This window comes from Mesocricetus auratus, unplaced genomic scaffold (assembly GCF_017639785.1).
Source record: "Mesocricetus auratus isolate SY011 unplaced genomic scaffold, BCM_Maur_2.0 Super-Scaffold_100014, whole genome shotgun sequence".
In the NCBI taxonomy this organism is placed as follows: domain Eukaryota; kingdom Metazoa; phylum Chordata; class Mammalia; order Rodentia; family Cricetidae; genus Mesocricetus; species Mesocricetus auratus.
This window is the reverse complement of record NW_024429197.1, coordinates 21,229,891-21,248,605: the sequence shown is the minus strand read 5'-3', so window position 1 is coordinate 21,248,605 and position 18,715 is coordinate 21,229,891. Positions and strand designations below refer to the sequence as shown.

Here is an 18,715-nt window from a genome sequence, read left to right as displayed (position 1 = left end):
CTTTTCCAGGAACAAACAGACTACCAGAGCCCTGTGCCATTTGTTTCTAGTTTAGACAAAGTGTAGACAATCCACTGCAAGAGACATAACAACACAGCCAAGTAGTGAAGGGCACAGCATCTAGAGTCAAATCTCAGTTCACCACTCACCAGCTGTGGCTCACTGAGTCTATTACCTCTTTATCTTTAAGCCTGGTGTCTCCTATCAAGTAGAAATAATTGCTACCTCTACTTGTGAAGATCTTACAGAGCATCCAGGACTCAGTAATAACCAGCTACTGTGGGACACTTTAGAATCACAGTTGTTGGACTCAAGAATGCAATCCCCTAAAGTGTAAAGGTAACTGGAATGATCTGGGATTAAGCACCAGCACTCTTGCATAGATACCCATTATCTATATCACACAGAGCAGCCAAGTGATCTACAAACACTAATCAGAATTCGTTACTCCATATTTAAACTCCTTAGTAATCAGTGAAAGCCTCACATAAGACCCACTGGGTGACCGCTCTGCTGCCACAGACCACAATGTCTCAACCACAACAGCTTCCCCTCTGGTCCTTACCTACAGATCCCTGTAGTCTAGAGCCTGTGTACCTGGGCTTCCTCCTTCACTTTTCTTGACTGGCTCTTAAGCTCAAGTTCCCTCCTGAAGCCTTAGCCACCTTATGGAGTAGCTTTCCCAGTCATGCTTTCTAGCCTTGCTCTTTATTTCCTTTCCCGCCTCTTATCAAACATCTCATTTGTTTTCTGTCTGTCCCATGGCCAACTAACATGAGGACCTCAATGATCTCTTCATCACATATGCTAAGCACCAGTAAGGGGATGACCACAGTGAGTATTCAATAAACATTGCATGATGACAAATAAAGGAACAAGTGCAGTTCCAGGACAGCCTCCAAAGCCACAGAGAAACCCTGTCTCGAAAAACCAAAAAAAAAAAAAAAAAAAAAGGAACAAGTGCACCAGAACAACAAACTGCACAACCAGCATAACCTTAATTCGCAACAGACCCTCTGTCAGAAAGGTGGAGCAGCACCATACTGATGCAGTTTTAATTCTTAACAGTTCAATAAGCATAAGCCTTTGCCACCTCCATTTTACAGAAAAGAAAACCACATCTCAAAAGGGTACAGATTTTTCCTTCCTGTGTTCATAGGGCTAGTAATTAACAGAGCCAAGCCCCAAATTACAAAATGATTAGATAAGAATCTGACCAGGGCAGCCCCAGGCCAGAGCCAGGCTGAATCTTAGTTCTCAGTGCAGCAAAGGCAAATCAAATGCAAATCTGCTCTTATAACTCAGAGAAAAGCAATGGCCTTTTCAAACCAGCATACTGTCATCCCACTAGGCCAATAGTGTCCCAATGCCACTTTTTCAAAGCAGGGAACACTGTTCCCAAATGACTACTTACAGAAAATCCCAGGTCAACAGATATCAGCTGAGCTGGTAAAAGCTCAAGAGGGTACCAATCCCATTTCTCAGACTCCCACCAGCCCACATGACACAGATGAAAAGCCTGAAAATCCAACATATGCAATGGAATCTCGTTTCCTCATTTACACAAGCCACCAAGCATAATGCCTCAGGTAACTGCCTTCTCTGATCAGCGTGTAAAAGCAACAGCTCTCTGTACTCCAACCGTGCCACCATGCTGACTGACAACATATATGCCATTACTAGAGGAACAGCAGCTTTTGAGTGAACAATCATACACTTCTGAATTTTCAACTAAAATGGTATTTTGGTTATAACACCTAACCAAAATACTGAAATTACATAAAAATAAAATTTTATACTCAATAGTTTTTGCTTTAAAGGTTAATTCGGTCTTACCTTGGACAGTTTTCCCCAAGTAATCTCCTTTGCGCTCCTTGTTAATGACATACTGGTATATCTTCCCCGTGGTCAGATTATTGTCCTTGGTGAGGCGGATATCAAGAAACCTTTCATAATTTCCCAAGTCAAGGTCAACCTCTCCACCATCATCCAGAACAAAGACTTCTCCTTCAGTGAAGAGTGAACATGTACAAGGAAATGAAAAACACATTTGCCATGGTGCAATATCAATCTTGAAATATAAACATTTAGATGGAGCAAAGTCTGCACAACCTGATTTCAAAACATAGACATCATTTCTAAAAAATAGAATGTCACAAACACAACTTGCCAGTTATTCTTCAAAAGAGTGCTTTATGCTGACAGCCTGAACTCAATCTTTATTGGGAAGAGTTAAACAGAATGGAAGAAAAGCCCAGCAATGAAGGCTGTGGGTGAAGGGACTTTACAGTAATACAGCATCTTGATGGACCAACAGACTCCAAAACAATACAGAGAAACCCTGTCTCGTAAAAAAAAAAACCAAAAAAAAAACAGCATCTTGAGCAAAAGACCTACCCAAGCAGAAAATGTTCAAGAACAGAAGCAGGATGATTCAAAAACTCCTATGACATATACAAAGAAAAGCTGTATTGATTTTTAAAAGCCAGTTTCTGAGCGACACTTTAGTTCTAAGCAGTTATTCAACAGTCCAAGTTGCCCTATCCCTTTGTTTCATGTTTATTCTTTGCAACTTCATTGTGGAAATGCTGCCTAGAATGATTCATTCCCACTCAAAATTGGGGACAAGCTCATCTCACCCTTCAGAGAGAAAACCCATCTACTCAAGAACTTTATATCTGGCAGGCACAAAGCCCTGGTTCAACCCCTAGAACTAAGAAAACAACAACAAAAAAATTCCTCTAGTATATGGATCTTCTGATGCTATTTTTAACTAACATTAGTATATATCCTTATAGATAGAAGCAAACATATAGGATTTTAATACTTGAAGGCACAGGGTCTTAATGAGTTCCAATGTTTTGACAGGGTCTTGCTATGTAATCCTAGCTAGCCTTGAACAAGTAGCCCAGGTTGGCCTTGAGCTCACTGTGTAGTTAGTTCATGCTGGCCTCAAACTTGTAATCCTCCTGTCTCCTCAGCCTCCTTAAGTGCTAGGATTACTACCATAGGACTATGCCACCAGACCCAGCTTTAAACCATGTTTTAATATTGCTTCTCCAAATAAACAAAGAATATTAGATATGCCATTCATTTATCACACCAGAAGAATTCAGTAACAAAGAAGTAAAATGTTTTCTTCCACCCTTATTCAGTTTCAACTTTCACTCACTTCAAAAGATTCTCATTATAAATATTATTCAAACTCCAGCAGCAGAATAGATTCCCAAGCTTACCCACCCTTTAAGTCTGTACCTGTTGCTTACATCCCTACAAAGCAGCCCTCTTTGTTTGAAGGACACTTGTTATAACAGGGCCAAAAGCTACTCTCTTACAGTTTCTACTTACCCATGCAATTTCTAAAGACTCAGGCCACAAAACAGCATATTTCATCTTCTCAAATATATTCCACTTTTCAAATGAAATAGAAAAATTTTCATTCAGCTGTCACCACTCCCATCCACCTGGCCTCCACACTTTAAATTATAGAAACTCTTCAAGTTATCTATTAAGATAGTTGCATCCTTTTTTTTTAACATTTATTTATTGTGTGTATAGTATTATAGATCTCATTACAGATGGTTTTTAGCCACCATATGGTTGCTGGGAATTGAATTCAGGACTTCAGGATCTCTGGAAGAGCAGCCAATGCTCTTAACCTATAAGCCAGCTCTCCAATCCAGCTGATTGGTTTTTTTGTTGTTGTTGGTTTGGTTTTTTGGTTTTTTTTGAGACAGGATTTCTCTGTATAGACCAGGCTGGTCTCCAACTCATAGAGATCCACCTGTCTCTGCCTCCCGAGTGCTGGGATTAAAGGTGCGCACCACTACTGCCCAGCTGCTTCCTTTTGATAGAAAAAGCATCATTCTGTTACACTAAGGCTCATTCTAAAAGGCAGGAAATGGAAGTTTGCAATATGTACACCCAATCCCCAAGAGCTAGCATGTTCTTCCACAGACAGTTACTATTTAGAAAAGAGAGAAATACGCAGTTTGCTTACCATGCTCATAAGGAGAGAATGTTCCTGCATCAATGTTAATGTAGGGGTCAATTTTAATTGATGTTACATGTAAGCCACATGACTTGAGTATTGTGCCCACACTACTGGCAATGACTCCTTTTCCAATTCCTGATATAACACCACCAGTAACTAGAATGTACTTCATTTTCCTTTTTAACCTAGAAGGGAAATTTACATATAAACACACACATTCTTATTTGCATACATCTTACAAATAAAGCTTTATAGCTAGTTAGCCAGTATCATTGCCAAATACTGAGATACCAGGCAAGTGTCTCATTATTTCCCCTTGGAAGGAGGGGGAAGTCACAATCTTGAAAGAGCATCCCAATTCTCCTTGAAAGAATGTTTTTGGCTAAACTATCACATACAGAGAACAAACCTCCTCTAAGTTCTAGAAGACTGACCAACAGGAAAGAACTGATAAGCACTTAAAAGAAGCCATACAAAACCTCCAGTTCCTTCAATTACATGTAGTTCTCATCTGTATTTTAGTAAATTGCTTCTTGGCAGCAGTCTCTCCCAGGTATGCTCTAAAGAGATGACAGAGGCTGAAGGAAATGGAACTTGTGAAATTACCCAGTGTGAAGCACACAGAGATCACATTAATCCCAGAAAGTAGTAAGGTATGGTAGGTAGTAAAAGAAACACTTGACAAGTAAGATGAATGCAAGAACAGCAGAGTGAAGTGAAAAGAGCATCAACAAGCAATGAGATAGTGACATAGCAAAAGATTTATTCATCACCACTCCCCAGCTTGGGAGACCACCTTGATCCAGAAACCCAAATGTCACCAAAGAGAAAATGCAGTCACCAAGTGGCAGGAAATGCTTACTTTAGCATAGAGAAGACACTTTCCTCCTTTAGAAACCCTCTGTGTGTTCCACTATGTTCATAGCAGCATTCTTTGTAATAGCCAGAACCTGGAAGCAACCTAGATGGCCCTCAACTGAGGAGTGGATAGAGAAAATGTGGTACATTTACACAATGGAGTACTAGTCAGTGGAAAAAAAAAAAAAAACAATGAAATCTTGAAATTTGCAGGCAAATGGATGGCACTAGAAGAAACCATCCTGAGTGAGGTAACACAGTCACAAAAAGACAAACATGGCATGTACTCTCTCATATATGTATTTTAGACATGGATCAGGGGAGTGCCACCCTACAATACCACTGCTAGAGAGTCTGAGAAACAGAAACTTCATCCAGTGAATGATGGAAGCAGAGGCAGACACCTACAGCTAAACACTGAACTGAACTCCTGGAATCCAGTGACAGAAAGGGAGGACTGATGAGCAAATGGGTCAAGACCAGACTGGTAAAACCCACAGAGACAGCTGACCTGAACAAGGGGGAGCTCTTGGACCCCAGACTGATGGCTGGGAGGTCAGCATGGGACTGATCCAGACCCCCTGAATGTGGGTGTCAGTAAGGAGGCCTAGGCAATCTATGGGGCCTTGGGTAGTATTTATCCCTGGCAAAATGGACTTTGGGTGCCCATCCCACAATGAGGGGTGCTCTCTCAGCCTGGACTCTAGGCAGAGGGCCTAGGCCCTGCCCTGAATGAAATGACAGAATGTGGAGATTCCCCCATGGAGGGCGTCACCCTCCCTGGGGATCAGAATGGGGATTGGGAGAGGGGTTAGGGGCCTTGCGGGCCCCCCGCAAAGAAGGAGGGGAGGGAGAGGGAGCTGGGATTGACATGTGAAGCAAGCCTGTTTCTAATTTAAATAAAAAAATGAAAGAAAAAAAAAAAGAAACCCTCTGTGTGAAGTCAAATTAAAACAAAAATAAACCAAGGAACAAGGAAAGCTAAGTTCTCCTGGAAGCATTTCCCAGGCTCACTCCTCCCAGGAACAAGAATGAACACACGACAAGGAAATCATAATGCTTGAAATACCTTTCCCCTCAAAGAGCAAGGAATGCTATCCTGCTTTTTCTATCCTCTGCTGTAATGTTTCAAGAAATGTTTCTGCAAAATGCAATCGGATTTTCCAGAAAGGATCTGACTGGGTGTGGTGCCTGCAAAGGGCACTTGGGAAGAGGACAGAGGGCTGTCCCAAGTTTGAAGACACTCTGTTCTACATACAGAGAGACCCTATGTGCAGAAAAATCAAAAGAAATGCTGACTAATCTCTAACCCACGACCTTCAGGAGTGTTACGTACATTAATACAGATTGTAAACGCCAAAAGAGTATACAGCACACAGCTTCCTCAAATTAAAAGATTATTTGGAAGAAGTACTCACTACTTCATTACTGAATGGTTCCTTATTAGTGCATATATATCAAATTTGGATATATTTTAGATGTCCTAACCTGGCATACCTTACTAAGCCTATAGACTAGACACACTGAGTAAATTTCTGATGTTCCTACAAACTCCTCAGCCACTCCGAATGACTTCGGAACAGGTTACTACTCCACGAATCTCCTCATCTTGACCCAGCTTTATTCAGAGAGTGAACCTCTCTCTCTAGAGAAGTTTCTGGCACTCTCTCACAGTGACTGGCAAAAAATATCCCAACCACCACAAAGATCCAGTTGGAGAGGCCCCGTTCCCTAACATTTACAGACTACCTACTCACATGCTGGGGGCACCACAAAAATAAGTCCGGGAAGGGTCTACACTTCATACTGCTAGCACTCCAGTCAAACCATTTAGAAATAAGTAACAGGGTTTGAGGGAGGGAAGCAAGAACACCCCAAGGCCCTAAAACGGAAATGAAAAAGCCCATCTTTCAGTGCCAAGACCAAGTAACCTACTGGGGCCCTTCAGATGGCAGGGAGGGATGACCCCGGAGTCAGGGAGGACCCAGGCACTCTTGTTTTGAAACCTGCCTTGCAATGGGCCTTAAAGGCTGACTGACTGAACCAAGCTCAAGAACGGCAAAGAGTGAACAAACAAGTGAGCCCAGAGGATGCACCAAGCAAGGAAGATGGGGGCAAAGGAATGGGTGGGGCAAAGTTGAATGTCCACGCTGAACTTTTTCCGCAAGATGACAAGACACAGAAGATTTTCAAGTACGGGATCAATGTAGATCATGACACACCAGAGAAATTCAAAGATGAGAAACCTGAAAGCTTTAAAAAAAAAAATTTAAGTTGTGGAACTAAGCTCAGACTCCACCGCCAATGTGCTAAGATCTCAAGCCGGCCCCCTGAGGCGCCTGATGCCTGGGTTCGCATCGGGGTGCTGAGGATTCAAAATAATGAGTGTGGACGTAAGTGAGCCACGCTGACGTAGACGAACTCCAGAACGCCAGCATCTTCGCCCCGGATTGCAAAGGGCGACAGCGACGGGCGGCCTGGCCCGTGAGGCCCAGCGAGCCTGCAAGCCCCCTCCTCCCGCAGGGTAGGGCAGGAAGGATTCACCAGGCCGCCAGCCCGGCCCCACCACAGGCTGAGGCTCAGGGAGGCCCCTCCGCGGCGGGCCTCGGCGCTCGCCACCACACCAAGCCCGGCTGCCCGGGCCTCCCGGGCCGGCCCCCTCTCCAAAGCCGGGCCACGCGGCCCGCGCGCGGGAGCCGGCACCTCGCGTTCCGAGACTGCCCGCCCCACTCCCGTTAGAGATGCAGCCCATTGGGCAGGACGCCCGGACGCCTCTCCCATGATTGGTGAGGAGAAGCGTTTATCACCCCGGCGGCGTGACCGTCCGCGCCGAGGCTGTGTCGGCGCCACAGGCTCCTGCACCGGGAGCCGTTCCTCCGGGATCCCTGAAGTCAGCCTACCTGAGGCCGGCTTCAGAGTCTCGCGTCAGCGACAGGCAGGCCGACGCGGGCGCGGTGAGGCTCGGGCAGCGACTGCTCCGCCGGGCCGCATGCGCCAGCAGTCTTTCTGAGAGGCGGGCTCGAGGCGGTGCGCACGCAGAGGGCGGGGAGGGGCGGGGCTAGGGCGCGCATGCGTGGGGCGTCCCGCCTCCCCTTCCCCGCGGGCGTGCTCTGTGGCCGCTGCGGGTGGGCCTCGGATGCGCTGGCTTTTGCCGGCCGCCTCGCCCCAGGTTTGGAGGCTGCCGTGGGACTCAGGTCTACCCGGCACACTTCGCCTCGTCCCGCAACAGCCGGTGGGCGCTCTGGCCGTCCGCCTGTCGTCTCGCGGTCTCGCCGCGCGCGGCCTCCTCCCTGTACCGCTTCATCTCCCCCTCCTTCCCCTCAGGCCCGGCCTCTCGGCTTCAGCTCCTCCTAGTCAGCCTACCTTTCCTCACAACGTGCCCTGACGGTGGCTGCTTTAGAACAACGGTCACGAGACTAGTGCCGGGCGCCCATGTTCCCGGGGCTTCGCGCACTCCGTGGCGTGGACGCCCGAGGCTGTAGGGAGGCAATGGGCCCGCTCCTAACAACTAAAAGGGGTTCTTACAGATGCCTCCTCTTGAAATGCTTGGGACTGGGGGAGGTCGTGTTCAGCGGGCGGTGAGCTCGTGTGTGGCATTGGGACAGAAAGGGCTGAAGCAGAGACGACGGTGCTTGACAGGCAAGGACAGAGAGGGGAAGTAGGAGTCGAAAATGAGGCAGGAAAAAAAAGGCCTGTGGGCAGACGCCAGGCGAGGCCCCGAGAGCGAACAGAGCAGGCTAGTGAGGTTGGGAAGGCAGCTCCCTACAGAACACTATAGATGAAAGGTTTTATTCCCCTAAGGAGAGTGGAAAGCTGTAGAAACCTCGGAGGCAGTTTTTCTCAACCTTCCTAATGCTGCTACCCTTTAATACCTAATGTTGTGGTAACCTCCAGCCATAAAATCATTTTCTTTACTACTTCATAACTGCAAGCTTGCTAATGTTATGAATCGTAATGTAAATATCTGTTTTCTAATGGATGGTCTTAGGTGACACCCGTGGTCCTTGGACCCTCAAGGGGTCGCGACCCATGGGTTGAGAACCGCAGCGTTTTGTGTTTTGAAGAGTGTATAAATCATCAGGCGTTGGTGGCACACGCCTTTAATCCCAGCAGAGGCAGGCAGACTCTGTGAGTTCGAGGCCAGCCTGGTCTACAGAGCAAGTTCCAGGACAGCCTCCAAAACAATACAGAGAAACCCTGTCTCGAAAAAGCAAAAAAAAAAAATATATAAATCAAGCCTGGCAGTGGTGACTCAAGTCTTTAATCCCAGCATTCGAGAGACAGAGGCAGGCGGATCTCTGTGAGTTCGAGACCAACCTGGTTTTCAAAGAGAGTTCCAGGACAGCCTCCAAAATCTACAGAGAAAACCTGTCTTGAAAAACCAAGGAAGGATGGATGGAAGGAAGGAAGGAAGGAAGGAAGGAAGGAAGGAAGGGACTATAAATCAATGTGGGTTTTAATACCCTTCACCACAAACACAGCACAAGGGTTTCCACGGAAAGTCAGACTTGTACACCTTCCTTAGAAGCAATTTACCCCTTTTTTCTGTCTGCACTGAAGTTAAAGAGAAGGTATGCCTGCCATGACCACACTGGTTTTACAGGAAAATGGCTCAAAACAGGTAGAATTCCAAGAAACCAGTTAGGAGACCTCCATAGGGACTGTTCTCAGAGACGTCTGGATTATTCCAAATCTGAACCAGCAGTGTGCTCTGAACCTGCCAGTATACCCAAACTGTTGAGCACCAAGAAGCTTCTACAAGAGGTACGAAAACGAACCCCTTGCCCGGCCACTCTTCTGGGGAACCCTTTCACTCCTTTCCAGTCTCCTTCCCGGAGTCTCTCGCAGCTTCCCATTTCACCAAGGAAGTGGAAGCCACCAGAAGAATTTGGTCTGTCAGCCTGCTTTTATGTTTAGAGGCAAGCATTGTCTCCTGAGGACAGGAGACTGCACTGGAGAGATCAGCTCTCCTTACTGCTCCAGGTGCCACATAAGCTTGTCAGCTCAGCAATGTCTGGGATGTCTCCTGCCTACATTATCAGTCTTCTCTTTCCACTGCCCCTATGCAGAAATGTTAGAGTTTCTCCCATGTTAACCCAGAGCCCCTGTTTGGGGATCTACATCCATCTCTGGTTCACTCATTTCTGTCACTTCTCAGCAAAATTCATGAAAAATGTTGATACTAGCCCTCTCTGAGTTTTCCCCCCCTCCTTGTACGAGTTCTAATCAACCATTATTCATGGTCTGTGAACAGAACTCTTGACGTTTTTTGGTTGTAAGCCATAGCCTTTGAGGCCATGTCTCCAGTCCAGCTCATGTTCTGTAATTCTACCAAAAAGGTTTTGTCAAAAATCAAGTTCCTGTTTCCAAACCTTTTCTCTGAACCTCGATGCTGACTCTAATCCCAACTCTTCTGAGGCCCCAAAGGAAGACAATGTGTATGTGGAGTGGATACACATGTGTGAATGCACATGTACCTGGACAGCTTGTTTCCCTAAACTTACAGACTTGAGCATCTGTGTGTAGCCATAGTATGTCCCAACCAGCCCCCTACAGTGACATCTGTATGTCCCAGTTGGTCATTCCCTCCCTGAAATGTTCTTCCCTTGGCTTCTAGGAAAGGCATTCAATTTTTTTTCTAATTTTATAGGCGTCTCCTTCTGGATCTCCCTAGATTCTCTTCTTGACCCATGAATACTGGTCTGCCGCAGGGCTCATTCAAAAAGTCTCCATCTAAAATTCGTCTTCCAAATAATAATCTTCAAAATGACAACTCTGGGGTTTCTATTCCCAGCCTGGACTTGTTCTGAACATCATTAGTAATTCCCTCCTAGGGCAGTCCTGAGTCAGCTAGGCACCTTGCCCTCTGACTATGCCTGGCTCTTTGTGATACCTTTCACAGTTGACAGCTCCTCAGAGAATGAGGTCAAGGCAAACTTTCTGTAGAAGGCAGGAACTTGATGTGAGATAAACAACTGAGCTCTAACTACATAGCACAAAAACAGATAATACATAATTGTATCCAGATTTTTCTCTGGGCTGCCAGCTCACAAAAAAATACATGGAGACTTATTATTAATTATGAAACTCAGCCTTAGCTGAGTTTCTAACTAGCTCTTATAACTTAAATTAACCCATATGTTTTCATCTATGTTCTTTTTTTTTTTTTTTTTTTTTTTGGTTTTTTGAGACAGGGTGTCTCTATTGTTTTGGAGGCTGTCCTCGAACTTGCTTTTTAGACCAGGCTGCTCTTTGAACTCACAGAGATCCACCTGCCTCTGCCTCCCGAGTGCTGGGATTAAAGGGGTGCACCACCAACGCCCGGCAATCTATGTTCTTTTATGTGACTTGGTTACCTTTGCTCTGTTCTCCCCATCCTGCTTACTCTCTTTCTGGCTGGGATTCTGCTTGCCTTCTTCCCAGAGCTCTCTCTGTCCAGAAGTCCCTGATAAGCCTCCTGGATATTTAGCTTTTTTTTTTTGATATTTTATTTATTATGTATACAATCTTCTGCGTGCCAACAGAGGGCACCAGATCTCATTCACGGTGGTTGTGAGCCACCATGTGGTTGCTGGGAATTGAACTCAGGAACTCTGGAAGAACAGTCAATGCTCTTAACCACTGAGCCATCTCTCCAGCCCCCTGTTTAGCTTTTTATTAAACCAATCACAGTGACACATTTTCACATAGTATAAAGGAATACTCCACAACATTTTCCCGTTTTTGTCTAAATAAAAAAGGTCTTGCTGGGCATTGATGGCACATGCCTTTAATCCCAGCACTGGGAGGCAGAGGCAGGTGAGTTCAAGGCCAGCCTGGTCTACAGAGTGAGTTCCAGGACAGCCTCCAAAACAATACAGAGAAACCCTGTCTCGAAAAACCAAAAAAAAAAAAAAAAAACCTCTGAGGTAAGAATTACTTTTACAATATCCAGTTCATTTGGCAAGTTTAGAGAAAATAATCCATTATCTAATTATCTATCCTATCTTAGTACAAAGTTTTAGATCTAAGATATTTTTGTCATAATTTTGTATTAACATCCTAGAAATACCTTTTTAGATCTTAAAACATCCTTTTAGATAAACAACTTAAGCTTTTATGCTTCTCAACCTTATAAAACATCTCTTGTATGAAAGTCTTTTCTGAATTTGGTAATAAGGAAAACTATATCTAGTCTTCATCTCCATCAGAGATCCAAGAAGGATAAAATGTTACTTGAGTAAACAGGAAGTGTGAAGCAAGCAACTCGCAAAACTATGGAAAGGACAGAGACATCTGAATGCCTGGACAGTTACCCCAAGGTTTCTCTGCAGCATCAGGGCATCCATCTTCAGCCTATGTGCCTAGAATATCTGACAGACTTTTCTGTAAAGGAGGAACTTTGAAGGACTGTACTACTTTGTCATGGCAAACTTTGACAGTCGCTTTCTTTTGTGTCCTATTCGTCCAGTTTGGACAGAATACTGTTGTCAGTTGAGGCAAGGGCAGTTTCTTGTCCAAATGGCTAGCTTTTGCCACAAAGAAAGCAAACTCTATATGAAGGTTCTTTGATGCCCCTCATCTGTTTTTGAAGTAAATTGATGCTGCCAGGAGCAGATGTGTCTCACTATCAAGAAAAGCCTTATGTAACTATAACATTTTAAAGGCAATATTCTGTAGGTCTTTGAAGTGTTTCAAGACCATATATCTAAAATATGTCTCTGACCTTGAAAGCATATTTAACATGCTGTAAGTTTGATTGTTATAGGTGACTAACTACTAACCCTCATTTCTTTATTATCCTAAATAATTTGTAATAATAACTTTCAAGAGCCGGGCGTTGGTGGCGCACGCATTTAATCCCAGCACTTGGGAGGCAGAGGCAGGCGGATCTCTATGAGTTCGAGGCCAGCCTGGTCTACAGAGCAAGTTCCAGGACAGCCTCCAAAACAATACAGAGAAACCCTGTCTCGAAAAAACAAAAAACAAAAAAAAACCCCAAAACAAAAACTTTCAAGGACTAGGAATTTACATTACATTGTTAAATGTGCTGCATAGATACAATAACTTAAACATTAATGGCACACGCCTTTAATCCTAGCACTTGGGAGGCTGAGGCAGGCGGATCTCCTTGAGTTCAAGGCCAGCCTGGTCTACAGAGAGAGTTCCAGGACAGCCTCCAAAACAATGCAGAGAACCTGTCTTGAAAAAAAAATTTCATACCAATGTAAAATATTTGAGACTAGTGGTTGTTCAAAAGTAGACTCAGCAATCCACCATTTATCCTATCATTTTTATGCTATATCCCCCCTTTTTCTTTTTTGAAAGAGATCCTCGAATCTAATCTCCTTTGTTTAGCTTTCTCTCTGAGGATGACCAAAAACAGCTTGTAACCAACACCCCCAAATGATGACAAACATCCATAACCGATTGAATGACCAAAAACCACTCACCCCACCTCTTGGGAATATGGGCATTGTATTCTCTAGACTGTTTTCTCTTGTCTGGAGACAATGACATCTCTTGAGGACCCTGAGAAAATTGGGATAATGGTCAAGTCCTGGGAAAACTAGCCATGACATTTGTTGTCCAGTCTCTGTGCAATGGGAAAGTGCAAGGCTTATCTGTAGTCCTCTCTGGAGTAGTCTATGAGGTTGGACCATCTCAGCCATCAGCCTTGAAACTGTTCTGGATCTAGAAATGGAAAGAAACTGCAACAGAGGCACTCTTAAGGGACTGGATCACCTGGGCCATCCATTTTCACTGGTGTATGTTCTCCTTGCTCTAAAGGTACACAAGCTTTTAAAGCTAACATATATATCTGCACTAACGCAAGTATGGAGTATGTGTTGTACATAAGCCAGCCAAAGATGATTGTTTTGTTTTATGTTTGACCAGATAAAATATATATCACCTATATTCTAGTTTTTCTAGATTTGGTTTGTTTGTCTATAGCCAGGGTTTTCAGGGGATCTTCCCCAATCAAACGCAATCCTCTTTAACCTTGAACAAATCCACAGCCTTTAATTTTCTGTGGAAACAAAAACAATTCCCAGAGCAATACATCTTCTGACTTCCATTTTAAAGTTAAGGCATTCCTAAAGTATCTAGGCTGGTTTAATTCAGCAGTACCTTCCATAATCCAATGTCTCTTAGGGGCTGTCAATCTCTGTTCATTAGCATTCCAAAATTCAAAATCAACAAGACACCATATAGGATCCAGACTCTGTATTTTCCATCTTTATGTGGCTTATCTTTTTATATTATTTTATTTTATCTTTACAGACTTTATCTTATTATTTGTAAACTTTTTTCTATGACTGTCTATACCCATTTTCTTTTCTTTTTTAAGCCTATGCACGTTTTTAAACACACTGTAACCTGTTTAGAGTTTTTTTTCTGTCTGAATCAATCTTTACTATGTATCTGTGACATTTCCTCTCCATATGAACAAAACCTTAAAACACCACGCAGCTTAGTTCATGGTGTGCTGGTACACATCTCTGTACCATGACCTGCATGAGAGACTGCAGGACTAGGAAGCTACATTGTCTCCATTTTTGTGTGTTTGGAACCTTCTTTTAAGCTTTCTCAGGTCTTATGTGGAAATATGTGCCCCCACATTGGACATCATTTGTAGTTGGACTTTTTCATAGGGACCATCAGCTTCCCAGTAATGACATAGAGACTTACTAGTAATTATAAAAGCTCAGCCTATAACTTAGGTTTGTCCCACTAGCTCTTATAACTTAAATTAACCCATATTTTTTTAATCTACATTCTTCCATGTGCTAATTATCTCATCTCCATTTTACCTATCCTCCTTCCTCCACATCAATCTGGTAACTCTTCCTTTCTTCTTCCCAGAGTTCTCTCTGTCCAGAAGTCCCCGCTATACCTCCTGCCTAGCTATCAGCTTTTTAGGTTTTTATTAAGCCAATCATGGTGACACATCTTCACACAGTGAAAAAGAATATCCCCCAATGCATAATGAAGTAAGTGTGGCTTGTCCCAAGCAAACTGTTTCAATAAGACTTTCTTTGCAGTAGTACAGAACTGGTATAAAGGCCAAAGCTTGCCAGTCCCTAACTGAAACATACATATTGCTTAGCTTCTTCCTGGCCCTGTGTTGTTCCCCTCACTCCTCTACGGGCTTTAGCCTAGAACAGGAAACATTTTCTACCCACAACCCCTTTTCACCTAAGAAGTAACCCTGGGCATATAGATATATAAACCAAACATTTAATGATAATAGATCACAAAGAAATTTAAGATAATTACATATATGAAACATTAGAATGTATGTTTAAAACATGAAGGCAATTTGCATACTACTGAAATGAGTGGCTTGCTTATTTTTAAAGAGTTATGTCATTGGGAAGATGGTTCAGTGAACAAAGTGCTTCCTGCACAAGCCTGAGTTTGAATCCCCAGCACCTACATGAAAAGATGGACAAGACAGCAGACACCTGTAATCTCAGCACCAGGAGCCAGAGACAGGTAGATCTCAAGGGCTTATTGACCAGCCAGAAAGCCTAGCCAAAAAGGCAAGCTCCTGGTTCAGTGAGAGACCCTGTCTGAAAAATTAAGCTGAAGAAACATTTGAAGAAGACATTCTAACATCAGCCTTTGGCCTCTTAGTCTCCACATGTGCCGAACAAATGAACACACAAACACGCACGCACGCACGCGCGCACACACACACACACACACACACACACAATCTTGATTGAATACTTGCAAGACATAGGGTATTTTCAAGGTTTTCCAGAATTGATGAATTTTATTTTATAATCATCAGTGATAAGAATACTAAATAACTGTGTAATGGGAAATGTCAGAACTATGTTTATAGCTACTTCAGAAATTGCTGGAAATCTGTCCTAATCTCAAGTCAAAAGTCATTTAATTATTCTTAAGAAATTAAAATCAAATCAGCAACCCAAACAAAAATTTTTATAAATTTTATTTATATTTTATGTATGAGTGTTCTACATGCATCCCTGAAGGCCAGAAGAGGTTGTGCCACCATATGGTTGCTGGGAAGTGAACTCAGGTCCTCTTAGCCAGTGCCCTTAAACACTGAGCCATCTCTCCAGTCCCCAGAACAACAATTTCTTTTCTTTTCTTTTCTTTTCCTTTCTTTTCTTTTCTTTTGGGGGAGGGGTTTCAAGACAGAGTTTCTCTGTGACTTTGGAGGCTGTCCCGGAACTAGCAGTTGTAGACCAGGCTGGTCTCAAACTCACAGAGATCTTCTGCCTCTGCCTCCTAAATCACAGATTAGGGATTAAAGGTATGTGCCACCACCACCCGGCCCAAATAATTTCTTAACCAAACATTCTTTTCCATTTTTTAAGTAAGGACAAGCTTGAACTTCTGATCCTGCTACTTCCTCTTCCCAAATTAGAGGATTAAAGACATGGGTCACCGGGCTTGTTTTGCCTGATAATGTGCACTGAGCCCAGGGCTTCCTCTATAACAGAAGAGCTCTCTGTCAACCCATATGCATCCCATTCTAATAAAATACAATCCAAATATATACAAATTTGATGCTAAGAAACGATGGCAGGAAAATTTGGAAAGTGTTTTCTGTCATTAAACTACTAGACTATAAAATCGGCAGAAAACTCAGCATGTCCTCTGTGTAGTTCATAGCATGTAACAGATTTACATCTGAACCAAGGTGTTTCAGGCAGCAGTCACTGGTTTTGCACAGACAGTGCAAAGTGAGTGTACACTGTATGTCTAGAACCAAGGCTGTGGTTAAAAAATCACGTGATACAACACAGGTGCCCACTGTCAAAAGCTATCTTAGATTAATGCCATTTGACTTTGAATTCATTTTGGTGGTTGTGCATTCAAAAACTTTATACACAGAACTCCACCCAAGGTTTCCAGGCGTGCTGTAAAGGCGCTGAGCCCTCCAGCACTCCGGTCATTCACTGACACCAGAGCTCCACCTCAGGCCATGTTCCCAGAGGACTTGCTTAAGACAGCATCCCTCCCACGCATCCTCAGCTTACTGGGTGATGCCTGAGGTGTTTGTCACAGTGTGCTGGCATTGCTTATTTACTTGTCTGTCTCCTCTACCCAGATTGGAATCTCTTTGAGGTTACTTAACCTTTCTTTGCCTCCATTTATTTATCAGGTACAATCTTGTTCACCTTTTAATAAGCAGGATCTAACATCTTTCTCACTAGTACCCTCTAATGAAAACACCACCATTATCACTATCTTATAGATGAAGATCAAAATGGAGTGAGTGTAAATGAAATACCCCCATTATCAGGGTTCACATAAGACCATTGGGAAACCGATGTTCACATTGTGATTCATAACTAGCAAAAATATAGCTATGATGTAGCAACAAAAACAATTTTATGGCTGGGGAGTCACCACTTGAGGAACTGTATTAAAGGGTTAGCATTAGGAATGTTGAGAACCACTGCACTAGATTATGAAGACCAGACTGCAGTGAATACAAATGACTTCCCAAGGCAAGCATGTCATTCCCTTTGGATCATCCATCTGTCCTCATCCTGACCAGCATGGAACCTTTCCTGGACTCTCACATCACCATGTGGTCACTCTGTCCAGCAATCTCACAGATTACCTCAGTGAGAGACAAAGCAGGAGAAAGACAACAGCTATTATCAAATATGTTGTCAGCTTTTATAGATTGAGAATATTCTAAAATTATAATAGAGTTTTTAAAAAAGCATATACATGACACAAAATTCAGAAGACAAAAAGGAAGGCACGTTTGTAAAGGCCACACCTGTGCCCCAGGTCCCAGTTTCTGCTCAGAGACAACCACTATTCCCAGTTTCTTGTTTATCCATTAAAGTAAACCCTGTGAATGCATATATAGCCTTTCTTGTTGACTGCATGTTGTCATAATATGAGTGTCAAATTAGGTCTCCTCATCTGAGTTCATTTGTTTACCTATTTAGTGAATTCACAGATCATAATCTCTTTGACCACAAAGAATTTAAAGTGCTCTCTTTGTGTGTGTGTGTGTGTGTGTGTGTGTGTGTGTAAAATATGAGAGAAAAAGTCCTACAATGCTGAACAGTAAAATTTGTGACTTCACTAAGGATCAAACCATAGAATTCAAGAAGGTTTTCTAGCTTCTGGACTGAACAGACAATAAGATCCTGTACACCCAGTGTGGGGACTTGATGAGGACTCTGGGTCAGAACCACTCCAATGCCAAGGTAACCAAGGTTCTAATGAGCCCAAAGAGCAAAGAGACCAATAAGAAGATTCTGGACTTGAGCACCTACTGCCCATGCTGTGGACTGTAGCAAAGAATAATGGTTAGGAACCTGAGACCTTCAGGTATTTGACAAAGAGAATGGTACTGTCATGGGTCCTGAAGTCTGTCATGTCCTTGTCACACTTTGTGATGTGGAGTAAATGGAGATGTTGGTGTCAAGAGTATGAGAACCACAGTGTATGCATTCACCATGACAAGCTTATCTTGACAGTGGTGAATGGCTGACGATGTTAACAGGATCCCCAGAGCACATGTCTCCTCCATTAAGAGATTACTTTGGTCCCAGAAACTTCACAGGCTCCCTTGCCACACCTTTCCCATCTGATCTCTTGGATAGTATTTGCCATCAGCACTCACGAATAAATCCCCACCAAATGGTGGTAAGAACTTACTTCTGAATATATATATATATACATATATATGCATATATATTCATACTGGATATAGATATATAGTTGCTGGGTAGACCAGCTTGGCCTTAAAATCACAGAGATACCTTTGCGTTCCAAAGAACTTTACTTTTTAGTGATATCTCATTGCATTAAAGATAAAACCAGTAAAAACACTTGCCTTGCAAACATGAGGACCCAAGTTCAATGCCCAGA

At 43.3% G+C, this 18,715-nt stretch overlaps 1 protein-coding gene and 1 pseudogene across 2 annotated transcripts in view; one reads left to right on the top strand and one right to left on the bottom strand.

Moving 5' to 3' along the window:
• Window positions 1-7,885, bottom strand: part of Ctps1 (CTP synthase 1) — a 32,299-nt gene extending 24,414 nt beyond the window's left edge. Inside the window, exons 1-3 of one of the 2 annotated variants that reach the window (XM_005083835.4) lie at window positions 7,753-7,885; window positions 4,001-4,179; window positions 1,837-2,007 (exon numbers count right to left, since the gene is read on the bottom strand). In XM_005083835.4, coding sequence (XP_005083892.1) covers window positions 1,837-2,007; window positions 4,001-4,166 — 337 coding nt within the window. In that variant the 5' untranslated portion in view covers window positions 4,167-4,179; window positions 7,753-7,885. Of the gene's footprint in view, window positions 1-1,836; window positions 2,008-4,000; window positions 4,180-4,856; window positions 4,960-7,752 lie in introns of those variants that run through there. The other variant, XM_013123435.3, reaches the window with a different exon arrangement.
• A 9,980-nt stretch (window positions 7,886-17,865) lies between these two features.
• LOC101837739 lies at window positions 17,866-18,420 on the top strand (annotated as a pseudogene).
• The last annotated feature ends 295 nt before the right edge of the window (window positions 18,421-18,715 follow it).